We start from the raw sequence: 20209 nt of genomic DNA, 5'->3' as shown, positions 1-20209 counted from the left end.
GAGGTGGGAGGATTGTTTGAGTCTGGGAGGTTGAGGCTGCAGTGAGCCTTGATCGTGCTGCTGCACTCCAGCCTGGGCCATAGACCAAGACCCTGTCGCAAATAAAAAGAGAGAGAAAGAAAACAGACGCGGGACATCACAGGCTGTGGCTTTGCCGCTGCGAGCTGTGTTCCCACACACACCGTCTCCAGAGCTGGGCAGTGGCAGCAACCTGGGGAGCATCTGTCAGGGCTGGCAGCTCCTGCTACACAGCCGAGGATCCCCTCAGTCACCAGCCTGTTCGCCTGGGACCCAGCACCTGGAGGTGGGCAGCAGCTTCCACATTCCCTGTGTACCCTGCAGCCATTACCCAGCCCCGGCCTCTGGGGGAATGAATTGATCAGGGGATGCCAGGCATGCATCCCTTACCCCTACAGCGAGGTGTCCGGGCAGAAAATCCTCCCCCACAACATGCACAGGAGATTGGCGATGGGCATCTGAGCAAAATGCGTGCGATCTGGGGCTCTTTGCTGGGCCGTTGGAGGAGTGCAGGAGGAGGCTTGAGGGTCAGACATGGGAAGTTCTGTGTGCACAAGTCAGAGGCAGAAGGCTTTGCTGCAGCCTCCGACATCACTCGGAGCTTTGAGGGTGCCTGTCAGAGACTTGGACGCCCCAGGGCAGGGCAGAGGCCCCAGGGCTTTCGTCCCTGTCTCCCTTCTCACGTTGGCATTGGCCCCTCCTGGCACTGGGGATGCCATCCCTGCTAGTGCGTCTGGTTAAAAGCCGGCCCGGAGGCTGTTCACCTCCTTGGTTCTGCTTGATTCAGGGCAGTGACAAGGGGAATCCCTGGGGAGCGGGGGATCCTGAGCGTGGTGCTGGATCAAGGCGTACGCCAGCTCCTGCAGGCCTCATTTTGAAGCCGAGGTCTCAACTGCAGGGAGCAGATGGCATGTCCCCCGGGAGTGCTGGGGCGGGGGCGGTGACAGGGCTGTGGGGCCGGCTCCTTCACCATGGGCCTGGGCAGCGTGGGCAGGTGAGGCCTCACGGTGGAGGCCTGGAGCCTTTAAGAGAAGAGTCCTGCTCTGGCTGTTGATGCTGAGTGGCTCCAGAAGCTTCTGTTCCGTCGGTGACCGTATTTCACCCCTGGTGGCCCGTCTCAGACCCTTTGAGCTCCCAGTCCTGGACCTCTGCATCTGCTGTTCCTCCTCCCCTGCAAGACTCCCCCATGCTATGTCTCTGCCAGTCCACCGCTGCACAGTGGCTCAGGCTGAAGCTCCAGCATTCACCACTTGCCTGGAGATCTAATGCTTGCTGCTCGCTCTGGGCTACGGGCTTGTGTGAGCAGTGCCCGTCTGGCTGGCTGGCAGCCACGTCCACTGAACCTAGAACCATGCCCAGTGCTGGGCAGACTCTCGCCTTGAGTCTGGGAGGGGAGGTGGGGATGCTGCTATGGTGGGGTGGGAGCCGGACTGGCTGAGCGGGTGGGTGCCTGAGCCTCAGTTGGTTCTCAGCTATTGGCCCAGCTGGGCTTCACGCCAGCAGCAGAGGTTCCAGCCAGCGTGGACATGGGAGGATGAAGGCTCCTGCCCTGTGGGGGTGTCCTTCAAGTCACCACACATTCCTGCCTTTGGCTGCTGGCACGCTTGGAGAGCCCTCCAAGGCCCAGGCCTCCTTCCCCATTCCAGGGTCCCTCTGCCCTCATCAGCCTTCCCAGAACTCCATTTTGGGAAGCCCTGAGTTATGGGGCTGCAGGGTCAAGGGGTGCGAATCCCCGGGGTCCCGGTCAGCTCCCAGGATCCAGGATCCAGGATCCAGGTGCGTCCTGTGCATTCACTGGGCTGAAGAAAGTGTTCGCTCCTCCCCTTCCTCTTGTAGGGCCACGCCCCAGGCTAAGGTGCATGCTGCCTCTGCACTCAGGCAGTCCCTGTGCTTTCTTGAGCCTCAGTTTCCCCATCTGGACTGTCAGGGGAGGGGCCATGCAGAGGGTGGCCCCTTGGGGGAGGCTCAGTGCTGGGCAGCGGTGGGCCCAGGGGGAAGAGCCTTCTGGTACCGGCAACACTGGTGCAAAGGCCCGGAGGTAGTGACTGGTGGCTCTGGGAGGAAGCATGTGAGCTGGAGCCTAGTGGTCAGGGAGAGTAGAGACTAGACCTTGAAGCCTAGAGGTGGGGAGGGGGGGACACTGAGGACTGCTTGGCACAGACAGCGCCTCCCTCCCTGGTCCCCCACAGGGAGGCCCTGGGCCTGCCACGGCTTTGCAGGTCCGAGCTCAGCCATCAGCCCGTCTGCTTCCCTCAATCTCATTAGAAGGTTGGCCAGTTGCCATGGCAATTGCTTCTGGGCCTGACCAAGGCTGGCCCCGTCTGCAGAGCGAGCCCCAGGGAGGGCCAGCAGGTTGGGGTGTCTCTGTGCCCTGTGCAGGGTTCCCGGGAGACTGGGTGCTGCCCGAACATCTCTCCACGTCCTGGAGAAGTAGCCACAGCCGTATTACACCGGGGCCACCCCAGGGCCACTCGGCCCCCATTCCCCCACCTCACGGCCCCTGCTCCATCCAGCCCTGTGGATGCCACCTGGACGGGGCAGGGGACGTAGACTCAGCAGGATCGTGGACGTGGGCACAGACAGAGGCAGAGGTGGGCGTTCTCCAGGGCGAGGGTCCTGTCAGCAAGGGGTGAGGGTCAGCAGAGGCCTGAGAAGCCACCTTTACACAGGGCTCTGTAGAGGGGTCAGGTGGGGAGGTAGGACTTTGTGTGAGGGAGTCCCGGTGCAGGCTGTATCAGGAGCAGAGGTCCCTGCGGTCAGCTTGTAGCATCAGAGCTGGGTCCACATTTGCCTCCTACGTGCCTCCATTGATGCTGACGAGTTCTCATCTGAGATCGGGTAGCTTCAGTAACACTTGTCCCAGGAGGGGCCATGTGACTTCAGTCATGCTGGTCATGCAGGGGTTAAGTTCCAGGTGTGTGGGGCCTCAGTTTTCCCATCTGGAGAGTGGCATGTACTGGTACCCCCTCAAAAGCCCTGTAGAGGGGTGAATCATGTCCCACAAAAAGGTAGTCCACACCCTCACTCCTGGAACCTAGGAAGGTGACCTTACAGTTGACTCTTGGATCAATGGTTTTGAGCCACACATATCTACTCATACATGGTTTCTCTCCTGCCTCTGCCATGCGTGAGACAGCAAGACCAAGCTGCCGCCCTCCTCCTGCTGCTGCTGTTCCTCCTCCTCCTTTTCCTCCTCTTCCTCCTCCTCCTCAACCAGCTCTTCATGAAGGACAGTGAGGAGTGAGGACAAAGACCTTTGGGATAATCGATCCCTTCCACTTCACAAATAGCAAACATTTTCTCTTCCTTAATGATTTTCTTAGTATCATTTTCTTTAGCTTTATTGTAAGAATACAATAAGTAATGCATAGAACATACCAAATGTGTGTTAATTGACCATATTATCAGTGAGGCTTCCAGTCAACAGTAAGCTATTAGTTAAGTGTTGGAGGAGTCAGAAGTTATACTGGGGTGGGGCACGGTGGCTCATGCCTCTAATCTCAGCACTTTGGGAAGCTGAGATGGGAGGACTGCTTGAAGCCAGGAGTTGGAGACCAGCTGGTCAACATAGTGAGACTCCATCTCTACAAAAAGTTAAAAATTAGCCTGGCATAGTGGTTCGTGCTTGTGGCTCCAGATACTCAGGAGGCCAAAGCGGGGGCATCACCTGATCCTGGGAGGCCAAGGCCGCAGTGAGGTGTGATTGTGCCACTACCCTCCAGCCTGGGCGACAGAGTGAGAGCCTGTCTCAAATAAATGAAGAAATGAATAGAAGTAAAAAATATAAAAAGAAAAAAAATTATACTTGGATTTTTGACTGCATGAGGGTGGGCTCCCCAATCCCCGTGTTGTCTCAGGGTCAACTGTAGTTGGAAATTAGGGTCTCCAGATGAGACCGTCCTGGGTTAGGGTGGGCCTTTCTCTTTAATTGTAAGAGAAAGGAGAGCTGAGCCAGGCCCAGTGGCTCACTCCTGTAATCCTAGCACTTTGTGAGGCTAAGGCAGGCGGATCACCTGAGGTCAGGGGTTTGAGACTAGCCTGGCTAACATGGCAAAACCCCATCTCTACTAAAATTACAAAAATTGGCTGGGTGTGGTGGTGTGCCTGCAATTCCAGCTACTCAGGAGCCTGAGGCAGGAGAATCGCCCTGCATGGGGGTCAGCGGGGAAAGGACAAGCTAGGGGCACTTTGGGGCTTGGGCGGCTGGAGGGAGTGAGGCTGGGGAGGCCGGAGGCAAAGCGTGGTTAGCGGGGCACCCACCCACCTGCCCTCAGCAGGGCCCTCCAAATCGCCAGTGGGGTCTACTACCACAGCTGGGGAGCTGGCACCAGATACCCATCTATCTGGCCCACAGGCCATGAATGAGGGGTGCCCTGGGAGCTGCAGCTTTCCCGACTCCTATGAGATGTCTTCTCCAGGCCTCAGCTGTTTCACCTGTGGGCGGCCTCGCTTGTTGACAGCCATGGGGATGGTGTGGAGACGGGACACCTGAGTCCCAGGTCAGCCCCGAGCCTCTCTGTAGGGCAGGCTGGAGCTGCTGTGGCATCCTAGCTGCTGGCTCCAAGTGAGGGTTACACCTTGAGGTGGCTTGTGTTGCCTGGGCCAGCTGTGGAAAGGGGTGGCCAAGCTGCTGCCTGAGGCCTCCTGGGTTCTAATCTTAAGTGCTTGTACAGCCTCCAGATGGTCCTGTCACCTGGCTTGTGAAGTCAGCTGTGGAGGGGGCGCAGCAGCGTTCATTCGTTCATTCACCCCATCACATCTTTGTTCACTTGTGGATTCTGCTGGCAAGCGCTGGTGAGCAGCGGGCCCTGGGCTGGCTGCTGGGTTCATGGAGCTCATCCTCAGGGTCTCAGTGGTTTGGGGAATACAACGTGGGGCGGGGGCAGGGGACTGTGATGTGGCAGTGAGAAAAGCTGTGATGTTGCCTGCAGTGCCATGACATCTAGCATTTCTTCCATCTGAGGCCAGAGGTCCGTGGGGGCAGAGCCCAGGCTGGCGTCCCACCACCCTGGGACCCCAGAGAAAGGAGGACCCTGCTCCCAGGGGTTCCAGCTAGGCCGGGGAGGATAGTCAGCTCCTGCAGACTCAGGAGTCCCCGTGCCCACCCTCTGGCTAGAAAATTCACTTGTAGGACTCCCCAGAAGCCGTTTTGTTCATGCTTATGGTTTATTGCAGCGAAAGGACACATTAAAATTACCCAAGGGAGGCTGGGTGTGGTGGCTAACACCTGTAATCCCAGCATTTTGGGAGGCTGAGGTGGGCGAATCTCTTGGGGTCAGGGGTTTGAGACCAGCCTGGCCAATGTGGTGAAACTCCCTCTCTACTAAAAATACAAAAATTAGCTGGGTGTGGTGTTGCACATCTGTAATCCCAGCTACTCAGGAAGCTGAGGTGAGAGAATCGCTTGAACCCTGGAAGCAGAGGTTGCAGTGAGCCGAGATAGGGCCACTGTACTCCAGCCTGGACGACAGAGCTAGACTCCATCTAAAAAAAAGAAAAAATCATCCAAGGGAAGAGGCAGATGTGAATAGTGCACAATTCTCCCAGCATGGAGCACTGCCAGCTGCAGAAGCTCCCCTGAGCTGCATGTCCAGGGTCTGTACTGGGGGCTGGTCCTATAGACGTAGCTGGGCACCCTCATAGCCAACCTGTCTCTAGTCCCTCCAGATGTCAAGCTGATGTGCCCAAACCCCCACCCTAAAACCACAGTGTGAACAGACTCTGCCATAGCCCAAGGCCTCAGGCACACAATGACACTCTTATCAGGCATGATATTCTCCTGCAGGTCACCTACCAGGAGCTGGGGACAAAGGCCAGACCTCTCTTTGAGCCAGGTTAACCCTTTACTGTACAACTCATGCAAAACCAAGAATGAGCATGGGCTTCCCCAAAAGAAGAGCAGCGGCCAGGCGTGATGGCTCACTCCTGTAATTCCAATACTTTGGGAGGCCGAGGTGGGTGGATCACTTGAGGTCAGGAGTTCAAGACCAGCCTGAGCAGTGAAAAACCCCGTCTCTATTAGAAAAAAAAAAAAAAAAAAAATTAACCAGGCATGGTGACTTGTGCCTGTAATCTCAGCTACTTGGGAGGCTGAGGCAGGAGAATCACTTGAGCCTGGGAGGTGGAGATTGTAGTGAGCCAAGATGGCACCACTGCACTCCAGCCTGGGCAACAGAGTGAAAACTACATCTCAAAAAACAAAAACAACATCAACAAAAAAAGAAGAGCAGAATCCCTGCTCAGTGTCCACTCCTGGCCCGGGGGCTATGCTCCGAAGCCTGAGTCCCTACAGCAAAGTGGGCGGGAGCTGGGTATTGTGGGCAAGGTTTGGACAGAGATGGGGCTTGGGAACCATGAGAGTTCTGTGCGTCCCCAGTCCTGTAGATTGTCCCTGCATCCCAGGTTTCCTGTGGCCCAGGGACATAGTGCAAACAAAGCTGCTTCAGGGAGTTCTTGCCCCTGATGTCTGGCCTCCTGGGAGCTGGCGGCTCAGCCCGTGTAGAAAACACATGTGGCATGAGTACTTGCTGTGTCACACATCGTGTGTCCCTCTCACACCCACCTGTAGCACTCACTCTAGGTGGGGACACAGGTACAGGAGGTGTCATGCCTCTGGGGCCATGCAGTCAGTGAGAGGTGAACGTAGCACAGGTTTCTGTCGTGCTACTTGGACACAGAAGAGGGTGGAGAAGGTCACGGGAGGCCACAGGCTACCTATGCCCAGGTAGGCGTGGGATGGGAGCTGAGGGACCCCTACTCTGCACCCCGTCCCCTTGCTGCAGCGTGGAGCTGGCCTGTTTCATCTGGTGTGACTGCTGGGAAGGACACTTTGGGTGTTCGTCATGTATGTGTCCGGCCAGCGGCCACCAAGGGTTCCCAGCACAGACCCTGGGCCGGACCCCCAGACCCTCGAGAGCGACCCAATAACACACAAGGTTAATCTTACCATCGGCTCCACTGCAGCTGACAGGAAACAGCTGTTTACCTGGGCGAGGTGCTCAGCCAGGCAGGCGGCCAGTTCCCGGGCTTTACTTCCGCCTCCGGTGTCCAGGGCCCCCCAGGAAGTTGGGGCGGTGGGGCGGCCAGCTCTCCACACACTACCAGGAGCTGTTTGTAAGGAATGAGTTGGCCTTGTTGTGTACACAGTATCCACCCTAGCAACCGCCCCTGCCGGGCCAGAGTGGACAACCACCCCTCCCTCCTGCCTACCCAGCCCCCGCCTCTCCTCACGGTGGCTGCCTCCCCTGGTTGCATGGCAGGCATCATGGACCAGCATCCCCAAGGGCCTCGGGTCGTGCCACCTGGGTCAGGGGCCTCTGTTACTGGCAAATCAGCGTCAGCCACATGAGGGGGAGGAGGCCAGATTCCAGCCCTGCTCAGAGTCAGCGTGACCAGTCAGGGAGTTCCTGGCCCCTGGTTCTGTGCCCCGATGCCATCAGGGAATGGGAAGCAGGGATGTAGCCGAGATGAAGGCACTCAGCTGGGCCCAGTCCCCAAGAGGCTGGGAGGTACCATGAGAAAGGAACATGGAGCTCAGGACCCCCTAGAACTCAAGCTGGGTCTGGGGGACTGACTTGGCTGTCCTGGCCCTGTGCGGGCTGCCATCAGGATCACAAGTCCCACCCTTTGAAGGCCATCACCACACTTCTGAGACAGCTCCCTCTGATTGAGGCCAGTGGAAAGCCGCCTGGCCTGCCAAGTCACAGCCTCTGGCCGTGATAAGAAATGGCTCCCCTGGGCTGGTGAGGGGCCTTCTTGGCAGGCTGCAGGCCCGCCAGTGCCTCTCTTGCTCATTCATTGACTGGCCGAGTCAGCGGCAAGGCAGCCAGCTCCCCAGGTTTGCAGCCATGGGTTTCCGCACGGTGCATTGCCCTGCCTGGGGAGCCGTCCCGGCACCTCGGGTTTCTGATTCTGCCATTTTTGGTGGAGGGACACCTGGTTTCCTTAAGCATCTGGGTCATGAGGTCCTGCAAACTTCTGCACTTATGCTGTCAATCCCACCACTTGGGTCTTTTTGTGCCTTTGGGGCTGGCACTCCGGGGTGAGTCTGGGAGGTGATGCCTCCTGCAGCTGCTGGCCTCTCTCTCGCAGCTCCAGCTCCAGAAATCCCAGTACCTGCAACTGGGCCCCAGCCGCGGCCAGTACTATGGCGGGTCCCTGCCCAACGTGAACCAGATTGGGAGTGGTACCATGGACCTGCCCTTCCAGGTGAGTGCCCCACCCCCTGGCCCTGCCCCCATGGTGGGGAGCTTCCCCCAGCCTCCCACCGGGGGCCAGACATTGAAGACAGCTGGGGTCACCAGACAGTTGCCGGAGCCCACCCAACCCTTGCCTTCTCCTTGTCTGCCCTGGAAACCGGAGGAAGCAGAGTGGCCCCGCCAGGGTGCACCAGGATCCCCCCCAACCCATTCCCCATCAGCAGACCCCGAGGCGAGCCCTCCATCTGGCTTCCAGCATTTCGGCAGCCGCTACACCTGTTGGCCGGCTGTGCGGCAGCGGGAACCGCTCGGGGCCGCTGGGGCTTGGCTCTGTCCTGCCTCACTAATCCACAAGCCCAGCAATTCTCAGAAGGAGGCCCGGCGGCCTGACCCCACTTGTCTGCAAACGTTCCTTGGCAGAGGCCCACACAGCGCGGCTCCCGCAGGCCGCACAGCCGCCGTGCACAGCCTTATCGTAAACAGGAGATAAGGCCCACAGCGGCCCTCTTCCCTGTCCCTGGTCTGCGGGTGGAAATGGGGACGGGGTGGGGCCGAGGGAGCTGGCCTGTGAATCAGGGCCACCCCCAGGATGGTGTATGGGCTCTGCATGGACAGGCCCCCCTGGGGGTCACACCTACTCTGTGGCTGAGAAAACCACCTTGGACACAGCCGTGGCCACTGACAGGCCAGATGGAGCCCGAGCCCCTCCCGAGTCACCCACCAGCTCCACCCTCACCTGCACCGCTGCTGGACAGGGCAGGGATCCTTGGGCTGGCCCCATGGTGCACCTCCCCTGGCACACTGAGTGCGGGCCATCACTGATGCTGGGCCTGTTCATTGTCACAGCCCTTCCTGGCTGGGTTTTCTCCCCTGTTGCCCGTCTCTCCCCTTCCTGTTTCTCCTGTCCCCTCTTCCCTGGAAGACAGTCTCTCTCTGGGCACCTCCCAAGCTCAGCCTGAGCAGGGCCGAGGGGCACAGGACCCTGTTGGGTGTCTGTCGCCCGAGGCCCACAGCCTGGGGGGGTCCCACGCATCCCGCCTTCGGGGCCAGGCAAGGCAGCAGCGTCTCAAAGTCTCGGTTCTTTGCATTTTCAGCCCAGCGGATTTCTGGGGGAGGCCCTGGCAGCGGCTCCTGTCTCTCTGGTAAATGAGCCCCCAGGCTGAGGCCGCGGCGTCCCCGGCGCCAGCCTGCAAGACCCCGACCCGTGTGCGGGCGCTGGGGATCCCTGAGCTCCCCAAGCGGCCGCCCCCGCAGCTCCCAGGGAGGTGGAGGTGTCCCGTCCGCCAAATGGAAATGGATCCACTCCGCACCCCCATCTCGGGAAGTGCGTATGGTCGCGTCGAGAGGCCCTGGGGACTCTTGGGGTCCATCTGGGGCAGATGCCACAGCCGTGCATCCCCATCTGGGGTCCAGCAGAGCAGAATCCAAGCATGTGCCCCAAAGCTGCATGGTCTGTCCCTGTATACATACACAAACACAAACACACACACACACACACACGTGTGCACGCATTTCCCAAACCAGGCCAGCAGGCGGGACGTGGTGAGCCAGGGCGTGGCCAGCCCCCGCTTCATTATGCCTCTGACTCTGCTTCGGCTGCCTCAGTTTCCCCTCTGGGCTTCAAGGCATCTCTGGAAGGAGATGAATGGCCCCTGTCCTCGGGGGCCTGTGTGCTGGACAGCATAGTTCACACCCTCATCGTCACAGGCCCATGTCTCCCATGCCCATAGCCTTTTGGGGGCAAGAGCCACAGAAAGACCCAAACCAGCAAAGTTCATGCTGGATCAAAGACAAACTTGGGGGTCCCCAGGGCTGGGGACAGCAGTCAGCCCTGAACTCTGGCCGAGGCTAGGACAAAGCAGTGATCCCAGCCATGGACAGACTTCTGGAGGGGAGACTCACTTTAGTATCAGAGTCTCATTTTGCCTGGCTGCCCAGAGAAGGCATAAGGGCTCAGGGGCCAGATGGCCGGACCGGGGGATTGGCTGCATCCAGAGCTGGCAGGGCCTGCTGATCTCACCCCAGTCAGATGGCAAGTGGGGAACACAGGGTCAGGGCGGGCTCCTGGCAGCCCCGGGGGCATGAGGCCGGGCATGTAGCAGGGCCTGGGGAGGGCCGGCCCGGTGCCAGCCCCAGGTGCTGGGAGAAAGCCCCGTCCAGTCAAGCAGTGGGCCATGGCTCCGGAAAGTGCCTGTACTTGGCTCCGGTGGTGCCTGGAGTGCCTGGAGAAGGCTGCAGGGGAGGGCGTGTGGGGGCCGCGTCTCAATCAAGAGCAGCCCTGGGCTCCACAAGGAAGCCTCCCGGGAACTCGTGCTTGGCCAGGTGGGCCCCGGAACAGTCCTGGGCTGGAAGCCCCTGGGCCGTCTCTTGGCAGGCCCCTCCAGGGATGACGTAGGTGGGGGTAGGAGGCCGGCCAGGCCCGGAGAGAGAGGGTGGAGGCCTGTCTGCACCTGGTGAGGCTGGGGAGGAGGGCTGCCCAGGCCGGCTACACCCCTGGCACCCGGCGGGCGCTGGCCCCGAGCTTGTGCCGCTCTGCCTGGCCTGTGCATGCCAGCTGCACTGCACGCCCCTGTCACCCTGGCTCCCGGGACCCCGGCTCACACCCCCTCCCTGCCCCCCAGTGCTTGGAGAGCCGAGGAGCTGGGGCTGAAGGAAGAAGCCCATCCCAGGCTGTGGAGCACTGGCCGAGGGTGCTCCGGAGCAGGGGGCCCTGCGATCAGACTCTGGGGCCAGCGCTGGGGCCACAGCTGGTAACCATTGTTTGGGTTTCTCTCTCTCTGTTTCCATCTCCTCCCCCAGACCCCCTTCCAATCCTCGGGCCTGGACACCAGCCGGACCACCCGGCACCATGGGCTGGTGGACAGGGTGTACCGGGAGCGCGGCCGGCTCGGCTCCCCGCACCGCCGGCCCCTGTCAGTGGACAAACATGGACGGCAGATATCCTTTTCCCCAGAGGATGAGGGTGGGGGGCCAGGTTCTGTCGGTTCCCACAGGACCCCAAGTTTACCCAGCAGGTTCTGACAGGGCTGCCTGCTTCCAGCTCTGGGGACAGAATCAGAGCAGCACCAACTGGGAGGCTTGATCTCAGGGCAGCCCGGGGGACTTCCTGGAGGAGGCTGTGCCGCAAGCCCTAGAGCCTTTGGCCAGACTTGGGGGCTCAGGGGGCACAGAGAACAGCTCCCAAGGCAGGAGTTGAGGAAGGTGATACCTGACCACAGAGGGCTTAGACACCTGGCGGCGCAGTGGGGCCAGGAAGGCCGTGAGCAGGGAGCCCACAGTCCGAGCTGTGAGCTGATGAGGCCTCTCCCGCGCGCTGCATGGAGGGCAGCCCAGCCAAGGCAATGGGGCTGAGGGGGTCTATGTGAGATCTGGACGCATCCAAGGGAGGCTCCATCTCTATAAGACAGGAGTAAAATTTGCCTCTGCAACTCGGTCAAACAGAGATCAGCCAGAGTCCCCCTCCCCGCCACAACTCAGCCGCCCCTTGGTGCTCAGCCAGCCGGGCCCCGCAACACCAGAGTCTGAGCGGCCTCAGGTTGCTCCCGGGATCCCCCGGCTCTCCAGAACAGAGAAGCTTTTTCTCCGGTTCTCATTTCCGTGGGCTGGGGGAGCTCGACCAGCTGGGCCCCAGACCGAGCCCTTGGGCCTCGGGAGCCACCCCGTCAGCCCAGGATGGAGAGTCCAGACCGGGGTCAGCTGAACTCAGTCTCCCCAGTGCCCCCACGGGCCCCACTTTCACGGCCCAGAACCCCCTCCCTTGGAAGGGGTGCAGCCCGCACGTGTGCTCATGGAGCAGAGTGCTGAGTGCTAGGTGGACAGGGCCATATCCCTGGGGAGCCCCTGGAACGGGGGCTGCTTGTAGCCAGGCAGGAAAGGCCGCAGGAAACGCCCCCCGCCCCCCTCCCCGCCCTACTGGTCCCAGCTGTTTGCAGGCCCCAGGCTGAGCCCAACCAGCCAGCCAGGGGCAGGAAGCCCTGGCTGAGAGTGTGTTGATGGAGGCGGGGTCTCAGCCAGCGGCACTGCCCCCTTAACTCACGCTCACGCCGACAGCTGCCCCTATGGCACTGTGTACCTCTCGCCACCCGCGGACACCAGCTGGAGAAGGTCAGTGGCTGGAGCCCCCCCCCCGCCCCCTTCTCATTGGAAACAAAACCAAACTGTCATCATGGTTACACGTGGAAAAGCAGGACAGTCGCTTAAAAAAATGACCAAACTAAGATGCATCCGGAAGTTTCTAGAAATTAGCCCTCACCCTGAAAGAAGTTTCAGCTTTGGGGGGGTCTTCTAACATTTCCCTTCCCCCCATTTAGACTTTAAAAAATAACAAAAGTAGGACCGGGCGTAGTGGCTCAGGCCTGTAATCCCAGCAGTTTGGGAGGCCGAGGCAGGCGGATCACTTGAGGTCAGGAGTTCAAGCCTAGCCTGGCCAACATGGTGAAACCCCATCTCTAATAAAAATACAAAAATTCGCCAGCGTGGTGGCGTGTGCCTATAATCTCAGCCACTCAGGAGGCTGAGGCAGGATAATCGCTTGAACCCGGGAGGTGGAGGTTGTACTGAGCCAAGATTGAGCCACTGCACTCCAGCCTGGGCAACAGAGTGAGACTCCATTGCAAGAAAGAAAAAAAGTGGGACGGTACCACATATTCAGCACTGTAGCTTGCTCTTTCCTACTTAATGCTGTATTCGGAGAAGGTAGCCATGTTACTCAACAGCCACTGAAAATGTGATGATAAATTTTTTTTTTTTTTTGAGATAGTCTCGCTCTGTCACCCAGGCTGGAGTGCAGTGGCGGTATCTCAGCTCACTGCAAGCTCCGCCTCCCAGGTTCACGCCATTCTCCCACCTCAGCCTCCTGAGTAGCTGAGACTACAGGCGCCCACCACCACGCCCGGCTAATTTTGTTTTTGTATTTTCAGTAGAGACAAAGTTTCACCGTGTTAGCCAGGATGGTCTTGATCTCCTGACCTTGTTATGCGCCCGCCTCAGCCTCCCAAAGTGCTGGGATTACAGGCGTAAGCCACTGCGCTGGGCCGATAAAATTATATTAATACATTTAGGATGGAAGATGAGGAAAATACAGGCCAGGCACAGTGGCTCACGTGTGCCTGTAATCCCAGCACTTTTGGAGACCAACGCAGGTAATCACTTGCGCCCACAAGTTCAAGACCAGCCTGATCCCATCTCTATGAAAAATGAGAGAATTAGCCAGATGTGTGTGTGCCTGTATTCCCAGCTACTTGGGAGGCTGAGGTGGGAGAATCGCTTGAGCTCAGGAGGTCAAGGCTGCAGTGAGCTGTGATCATGCCACTGCAGTCCAGCCTGGGCCACAGAGTGAGACCCTGTCTCAAAGGCCTAAAATAACAATAATATAGTTAATATAAAAACATACAATAATATAGATTATGGTTGCACAACATGAATTTACTTAATGTCACAGAACTGTACACTCAAAAACAGTTAAAACTATACATATCTACACATACATATATACACAAACGTGTGTATGTGTGTATATATATAATTTTTTTTTGAGACATGGTCACACTCTTATTACTGAGGCTGGAGTGCAATGACATGATCACAGCTGAGTGCAGCCTTGACTTCCCAGACTCAATCGTCCCACCGCTGCTTCTAGCTAATTTTTTTTTTTTTTTTTTTTTGCAGAGACAAGGTCGCGTCACGTTACCCAGGCTGGTCTCAAACTCGTGGGCCCAAGTGATCCACCCGCCTCGGCCTCCCAAAGTGCTGGGATTACAGGACCACTGGTGCCTGGCTGTTATAATATATTTTACTGCAATAGAAAAATATATAGCCAGGCACAGGTGGCTCAATGCCTGTAAATGCAGCACTTTGGGAGGCCGAGGCAGATGGATCACTAGAGCGTTGGAGGTTGTAGGCTGCAGTAGGCCTGATGGTGCCACTGTACTCAGCCTGGCGGGCAGAGTGAGATCCTGTCTCAAAAAAAAAGAAGAAAAAAAACGTATACTACTACATACACACGCGCACACACCACACATACAGACACACACATATGCCCAGGAGTGACAGTAACAGAAGAAAAGTAAGCTGTTCAAAAATATATATTGTATAGTATATACAATATATACATATACTATGATACTAGTGATATATAAATATTTCTGTTTTTTTTTTTGGATGGAGTCCTCGCTGTGTTGCCCCAGGTGGAGGTGCAGCTGCCGGATACTCAGCTCAGCTGCAAGCCTCTGCCCTCCCACGGGTTCACACCGTTCCCCTGCCTCAGCCCTCCCGTGTAAGCTGGGGACACAGCGCCTGCACCAGATGCCCTGGCTAATTTTTTTTTTGTATTTTTAGTGAGACGGGGTTTCACGTAGTTAGCGCAGGATTGGATCATCCGGATCTCGCCCTGACCTCATATCGCACCCATGTCCTGGGGCGAGAGTGCAGGCTTCCAAAGTGTGGGATACAGGCGTGACGCGAACGTTGAGCCAACTCCCGCGCCCGGCCTACAATATTAAATTCTCACCAAGTCCGTATCGTAAGTCAGGCCCTGTTCCCACCATGACATTCATTAACTTCTATAAAATGAATGGAGCTGGCCGGGTGCGGTGGCTCAAGCCTGTAATCCCAGCACTTTGGGAGGCCGAGACGGGCGGATCACAAGGTCAGGAGATCGAGACTATCCTGGCTAACATGGTGAAACCCCGTCTCTACTAAAAAATACAAAAAACTAGCCAGGCGAGGTGGCGGGCGCCTGTAGTCCCAGCTACTCATGAGGCTGAAGCAGGAGAATGGCGTGAACCCAGGAGGTGGAGCTTGCAGTGAGCTGAGATCCAGCCACTGCACTCCAGCCTGGGTGACAGAGCAAGACTCCGTCTCAAAAAAAAAAAAAAAAACGAATGGAGCTTTATGGAATGGGCACTGTGTTCATCTCCATTTTAGACATGAGGAAATTGAACACAGGTCAGAACAGTTGCTCAGAGACACACAGCTGGTAGTGGCTGTACCCATATTTTGCTGGGCAGCCAGAGAGGCTTTCTGGGGACCCAGTCTTGAGGCACCTGCAGCCAGGAGCAGGTTGGGTTGCCTTGTGCCTTCTCCCCATCAGTTCCCAGAGGGAAATGGGGTCCCTGGAAGCAGAGGGAAAAGCATCTCCTGGGCTGGTTGAAGCAAGACCTCCTGCCTCAGGTTGGCTTCCCAATCATGGGGGCCTCTAAGTGACTTCATTCCTTCTGGGGCCTTCTCCAAGCCTCTTACGCCTGTCACACTGTGTGTGACACTGAGCATCCCAGAGGGCAGTCACCCGATTGTGTTTGTCACCAAGAGGGGACCTGGTAACAGGTCTCCAGCCCAGCCTCATACCCCAAGGCTGGGCACCTGTGGGGCTCCTTCTTTGGGAGGTTTCGGCAGGAGGGCACCATTCTTTCCCCAAAGCCAAGAAGCCTTGCTTTATTGTCCAGGCTGGTCTTGAACTCCTGGGCTCAAATGATCCTCTCACCTCCGCCTCCTGAGTCGCTGGGACCACAGGCGTGCGCCACCTCGTCCGACTCCTTTTTGTTTTTCATGGGCTTTGCAGATGAACACCACAGTCACTCTGGTGCCTCTTTTTAGAATGAGGTCCTGAGAGCTTTGCTCAGGTGCAGCAGCTCACAAAAATGACCCACAGCTGCCACCCTGTTCATCCTGCATGTCCCGGCTGAGATCAGGACTGTCGCATTGTCTGCCTTGGGCTCAGGCTCATTGTCTCTTCCTCCCTCCCTACCAGGACCAATTCTGACTCCGCCCTGCACCAGAGCACGATGACGCCCACGCAGCCAGAATCCTTTACCAGTGGGTCCCAGGACGTGCACCAGAAAAGAGGTATGAACAGGGGACTCGGGTGTCTCTGCTGGGGTGAGTCAAGTCCAGCAGGTAACCCCTTTTCTCCAGGAGGTTACAAGCTTGTGGGCAGATGGCCCTTCAAAGGAAGACTCAGACCATGCTGAGGGATCAGGGGAGGGGATCGGAAACTTTAAGAGGTGGTGCTACCTAAGTTGGGTTTTGAAGAGTGCATAGGAGTTTTCTAGGCAGAGAAAACAACCCTGCAGGCGAACGTTGGCTCCCATTCCTGGATTGAGGGTATGGCCATGAAGTCTGGGTGCTGCACAGGTGCTTCTTTCAAATGTAGCGGCTGCAAGCCCATGCAAAGGGAGCATTTGTCTGCTCACGATAGAGCAGGCCAGGGGTCGACCTTCAGCCGCAGGTTCAGCTCCTTCCATGGCTTCCAGCTGGACTGTTTCCTGGCTCTGCTGCTGAGAACTCTCCTCACCTGCAGCCCCTGGGCCCATCCTAGCTATAGCGTGTGAGAAAGAGGCCATCTCTTCCCAACTCTTGGCCAGAGTGTCGCCTCCATCTGAGCCATGCACACCCCTGTGGCGGGGGCAGATCTGTACCCAGGTCCTTGGCTCCGATTTGAAGCTGGGCGTGGAGGCGGCACCCTGGGAACGTTCAAGGAGGGCATATGCTGTCTTAAAAACTGGGGCGGTGCCATCAGAGGGGGGAGCGTGGAGGCTGTGAGGCCAGCCCCAGGGAACCTGCTGCGGCCCAAGGTGCTGAAGCCAGGGAGTTGCACATGCTTAGGGCTCACATACCTATGCTTGTATCGCTGTGATTCACTGAGTGGGTGGTTAACATGCAAGGGAGATTCTGCTGATAGGAGGAGGAGGAGGACTGTTGGCCAAAACCTCACTCTGGGGTTCCGGCTCAGCGTGCAGCAGAGACGGGAGGGAGAAGAGAATGTCTCCATAATGAAAATGAGGCTTCTGGAACACCCAGGGGTACTGAGGACAGCATAGTGCCTGGGGCTTCCCTGCTGTTCCTAATGAGTGGGCTGTTCTGAGGCTGCTGCTTCCTTATCCTACTAGGTCCCCACAAACACAGGACATCCGAGGGGTGGGCACCAGGATGTCACCATCCCCTGGGACACTGTAACCCGGGAAAGGAGCTGTGATGTGGGACCTCTGGTGGCCTTAGAGTGGGGGCTTGGTGGGGACACATCGTCTATCCCCACTCTCCCAGGAGGGCCTGAGGTGGTGACAGGGCTGGGGTTGGCCTGGCTGCCTCCTCGCAGCCTGGCTTTGAACAAGGAAGGGTTGGCCTATCTGGCTGTGCTCATCATTGGTCTCCCAGTTACAAGTAAAAAAAAAGAAATGTGCAACAGGCATAAAGAAAATGGGGAAATGGGCTGGGTGTGGTGGCTTGCGCCTGTAATTCCAGCACTTTGGGAGGCTGAGGCGGGCGGATCACGAGGTCAGGAGATCGAGACCATCCTGGCTAACACGGTGAAACCCGTCTCTACTAAAAATACAAAAAATTAACCAGGCGTGGTGGCGGGTGCCTGTAGTCCCAGCTACTCTGGAGGTTGAGGCAGAAAAATGGTGTGAACCCGGAAGGTGGAGCTTGCAGTGAGCTGAGATCGCGCCACCGCACTCCAACCTGGGCAACAGAGCGAGACTCCATCTCAAAACAAAACAAACAAAATTAGCTAGGCGTAGTGGCACACGCCTTTAGTCTGAGGCTGGGGCAAGAGAATCTCTTGAACCTGGTAGGGGCAGGTTGCAGTGTGCCAAGGTGCCACTGCACTCCAGCCTGGGTGGGAGAGCAAGACTGTCTCAAAAAAACAAAAAAAAAAAGAAAGAAAAATATACACACAAGCTAGGCAGCTGCTTTTGGGAGAGATTCTTGGCTGTTCTCTGCAGCCTGAGGCCTCTGAGGCCCATGCTGGTTCAGCGTCCTCTGTGGGAAGCAGAATCCACACATCCTCAGGCTCCAGAGCTGCTGTTTTATATTATTTTATTTTAGAGACAGGGTCTTGCTCTGTCACACAGGCTGGAGCGCCGTGGCACGATCACAACTCACTGCAGCCTCCACCTGTCGGGCTCAAGCAATCTCTCCACCTCAGCCTCTTTTGTAGCTGGGACTACAGGCGCGCACCACCACACCCAGCCAACTTTCTTATTTTTTGTTGAGATGAGGTCTCACCATGTTGCCCAGGGCGGCCTCAAACTCCTGAGTTCAAGTAATCTGCCTGCCTTGGCTTCCCAAAGTACTGTAATTACAGGTGTGAGCCCCTGTGTGCCCAGCCTTATTTCTCTTTGTCTGTCTTTCTTTTTTTTTTTATTTTGAAATAGAGTTTCACTCTGTCACCCAGGCTAGAGTACAATGTCATGATCTCAGCTCACTGCAACCTCTGTCTCCCTCGTTCAAGCGATTCTCCTGCCTCAGCCTCCTGAGTAGCTGGGATTACGAGTCCCCACCACCATGCTTGGCTAATTTTTGTATTTTTAGTAGAGATGGGATTTCGCCAGATTTGCCGGCTGGTCTTGAACTCCTGACACCAGGCGATCTGCCCACCTCAGCCTCCCAAAGTGCTGGGATTACAAGTGTGAGCCGCCGCACCTGATCTATTTTTTCTTAAGTCACAGATTCTCTGACTTATTTAAAGTTGATTGGCTGGGCACGGTGGCTCACGCCTATAATTGCAGCACTTTGGGAGGCCAAGGCGGGCGCATCACGAGGTCAGGAGATCGAGACCATCCTGGCTAACACGGTGAAACCCCATCTCTACAAAAAAAAAAAAAAAAAAAAAAAAAAAAAATAGCCGGGCGTGGTGGCAGGCACCTGTAGTCCCAGCTAGTCGGGAGGCTGAGGCAGGAGAATGGCTTGAACCCGGGAGATGGAGCGTCCAGTGAGCTGAGATTGCGCCACTGCACTCCAGCCTGGGCAACAGAGCGAGACTCTGTCTCAAAAAATAAATAAAATAAATAAATAAATAAAGTTGTTGATGTTTGTCATTAAGCCCTTTTTTGTGGTTTTAGTACAGTCCACAGAAGTTCCTGTTAGGACAGTTGCAGTCTTACCGTGGCTGTGACTCTGTGTGTCAGGGACGTGTCCTCCTGGTGCCACCATGCGGCTGCAAAGAAATTTCTTCTCTGATTCTTCTTCTCACCCTCCCACCTCCCCAGTCTTACTGTTAACAGTCCCAGGAATGGAAGAGACCACATCAGAGGCAGACAAAAACCTTTCCAAGCAAGCATGGGACACCAAGAAGGTAAGAGCCTGTGAGCTTTCAAAAACTTTTTTTCTTCTTTCTCTTCTCAAGCATCACCCAGGCAAAGGTGACAAAATGGCAGGTTGGGGTGGCTTCACCTTCCCGAGATAGGGAACCTCACTTCGATTTTTCCATCTTCAAATTCAGAGAATCTGTTAGATCTGTTGATCACTAACAGCAGGCCTTATCCAACAGGCCGGAACTGCATGAAGAATTACAGCCCAGGCCGGGCGTGGTGGCTCACACTTGTAATCCCAGTACTTTGGGAGGCCGAGACAGGCGGATTGCCTGAGGTCAGGAGTTTGAGACCAGCCTGGCCAACATGGTGAAACCCTGTCTCTACTAAAAATACAAAAAATTATGGCCAGACGTGGTGGTTCACACCTGTAATCCCAGCACTTTAGGAGGCTGAGGCGGGCGGATCATGAGGTCAGGAGATCGAGACCATCCTAGCTAACATCGTGAAACCCCATCTCTACTAAAAATACAAAAAAATTAGCCAGGCGTGGTGGCAGGCGCCTGTAGTCCCAGCTACTCGGGAGGCTGAGGCAAGAGAATGGCTTGAACCCAGGAGGCAGAGCTTGCAGTGAGCCAAGATGGTGCCACTGGACTCCAACCTGGACAACAGAGCGAGATTCCATCTCAAAAAAAAAAAAGAAAACTTAGCTGGGTGTGGTAGTGCACACTTGTAATTCCAGCTACTTGGAAGACTGAGGTGGGAGAATCGCTTGAACCCAGGAGGCAGAGGTTGCACTGAGCCGAGACTGTGCCATTGCACTCCAGCCTGGGCAACAGAGCGAGACTCCGTCTCAAAAAAAAAAAAAAAAAGAAAGAAAACCCATTGCTGGTCAAGTTGCAGCGAAAAGGACAGCAATGCAAATTACCCCTCCCCTATGGGAAAGTGATGGACCAGCCTGTGCTA

The 20209-nt window shown here is 56.7% G+C and overlaps 1 protein-coding gene across 1 annotated transcript in view; it reads left to right on the top strand.

Annotated features, from left to right (window-relative positions):
• The first annotated feature begins 989 nt into the window (after window positions 1-989).
• CRTC1 (CREB regulated transcription coactivator 1) overlaps window positions 990-20209 on the top strand; it is a 48031-nt gene continuing 28811 nt past the window's right edge. The window contains 8 exon segments of the mRNA XM_017852664.1: window positions 990-1012; window positions 4725-4812; window positions 8110-8226; window positions 9311-9358; window positions 11016-11153; window positions 12259-12320; window positions 15964-16058; window positions 19202-19287. Coding sequence (XP_017708153.1) covers window positions 990-1012; window positions 4725-4812; window positions 8110-8226; window positions 9311-9358; window positions 11016-11153; window positions 12259-12320; window positions 15964-16058; window positions 19202-19287 — 657 coding nt within the window.

This window comes from Rhinopithecus bieti, unplaced genomic scaffold (genome assembly GCF_001698545.2).
Source record: "Rhinopithecus bieti isolate Rb0 unplaced genomic scaffold, ASM169854v2 scaffold_34968, whole genome shotgun sequence".
Classification (NCBI taxonomy): domain Eukaryota; kingdom Metazoa; phylum Chordata; class Mammalia; order Primates; family Cercopithecidae; genus Rhinopithecus; species Rhinopithecus bieti.
This window is presented reverse-complemented; position numbering and strand designations above follow the sequence as displayed.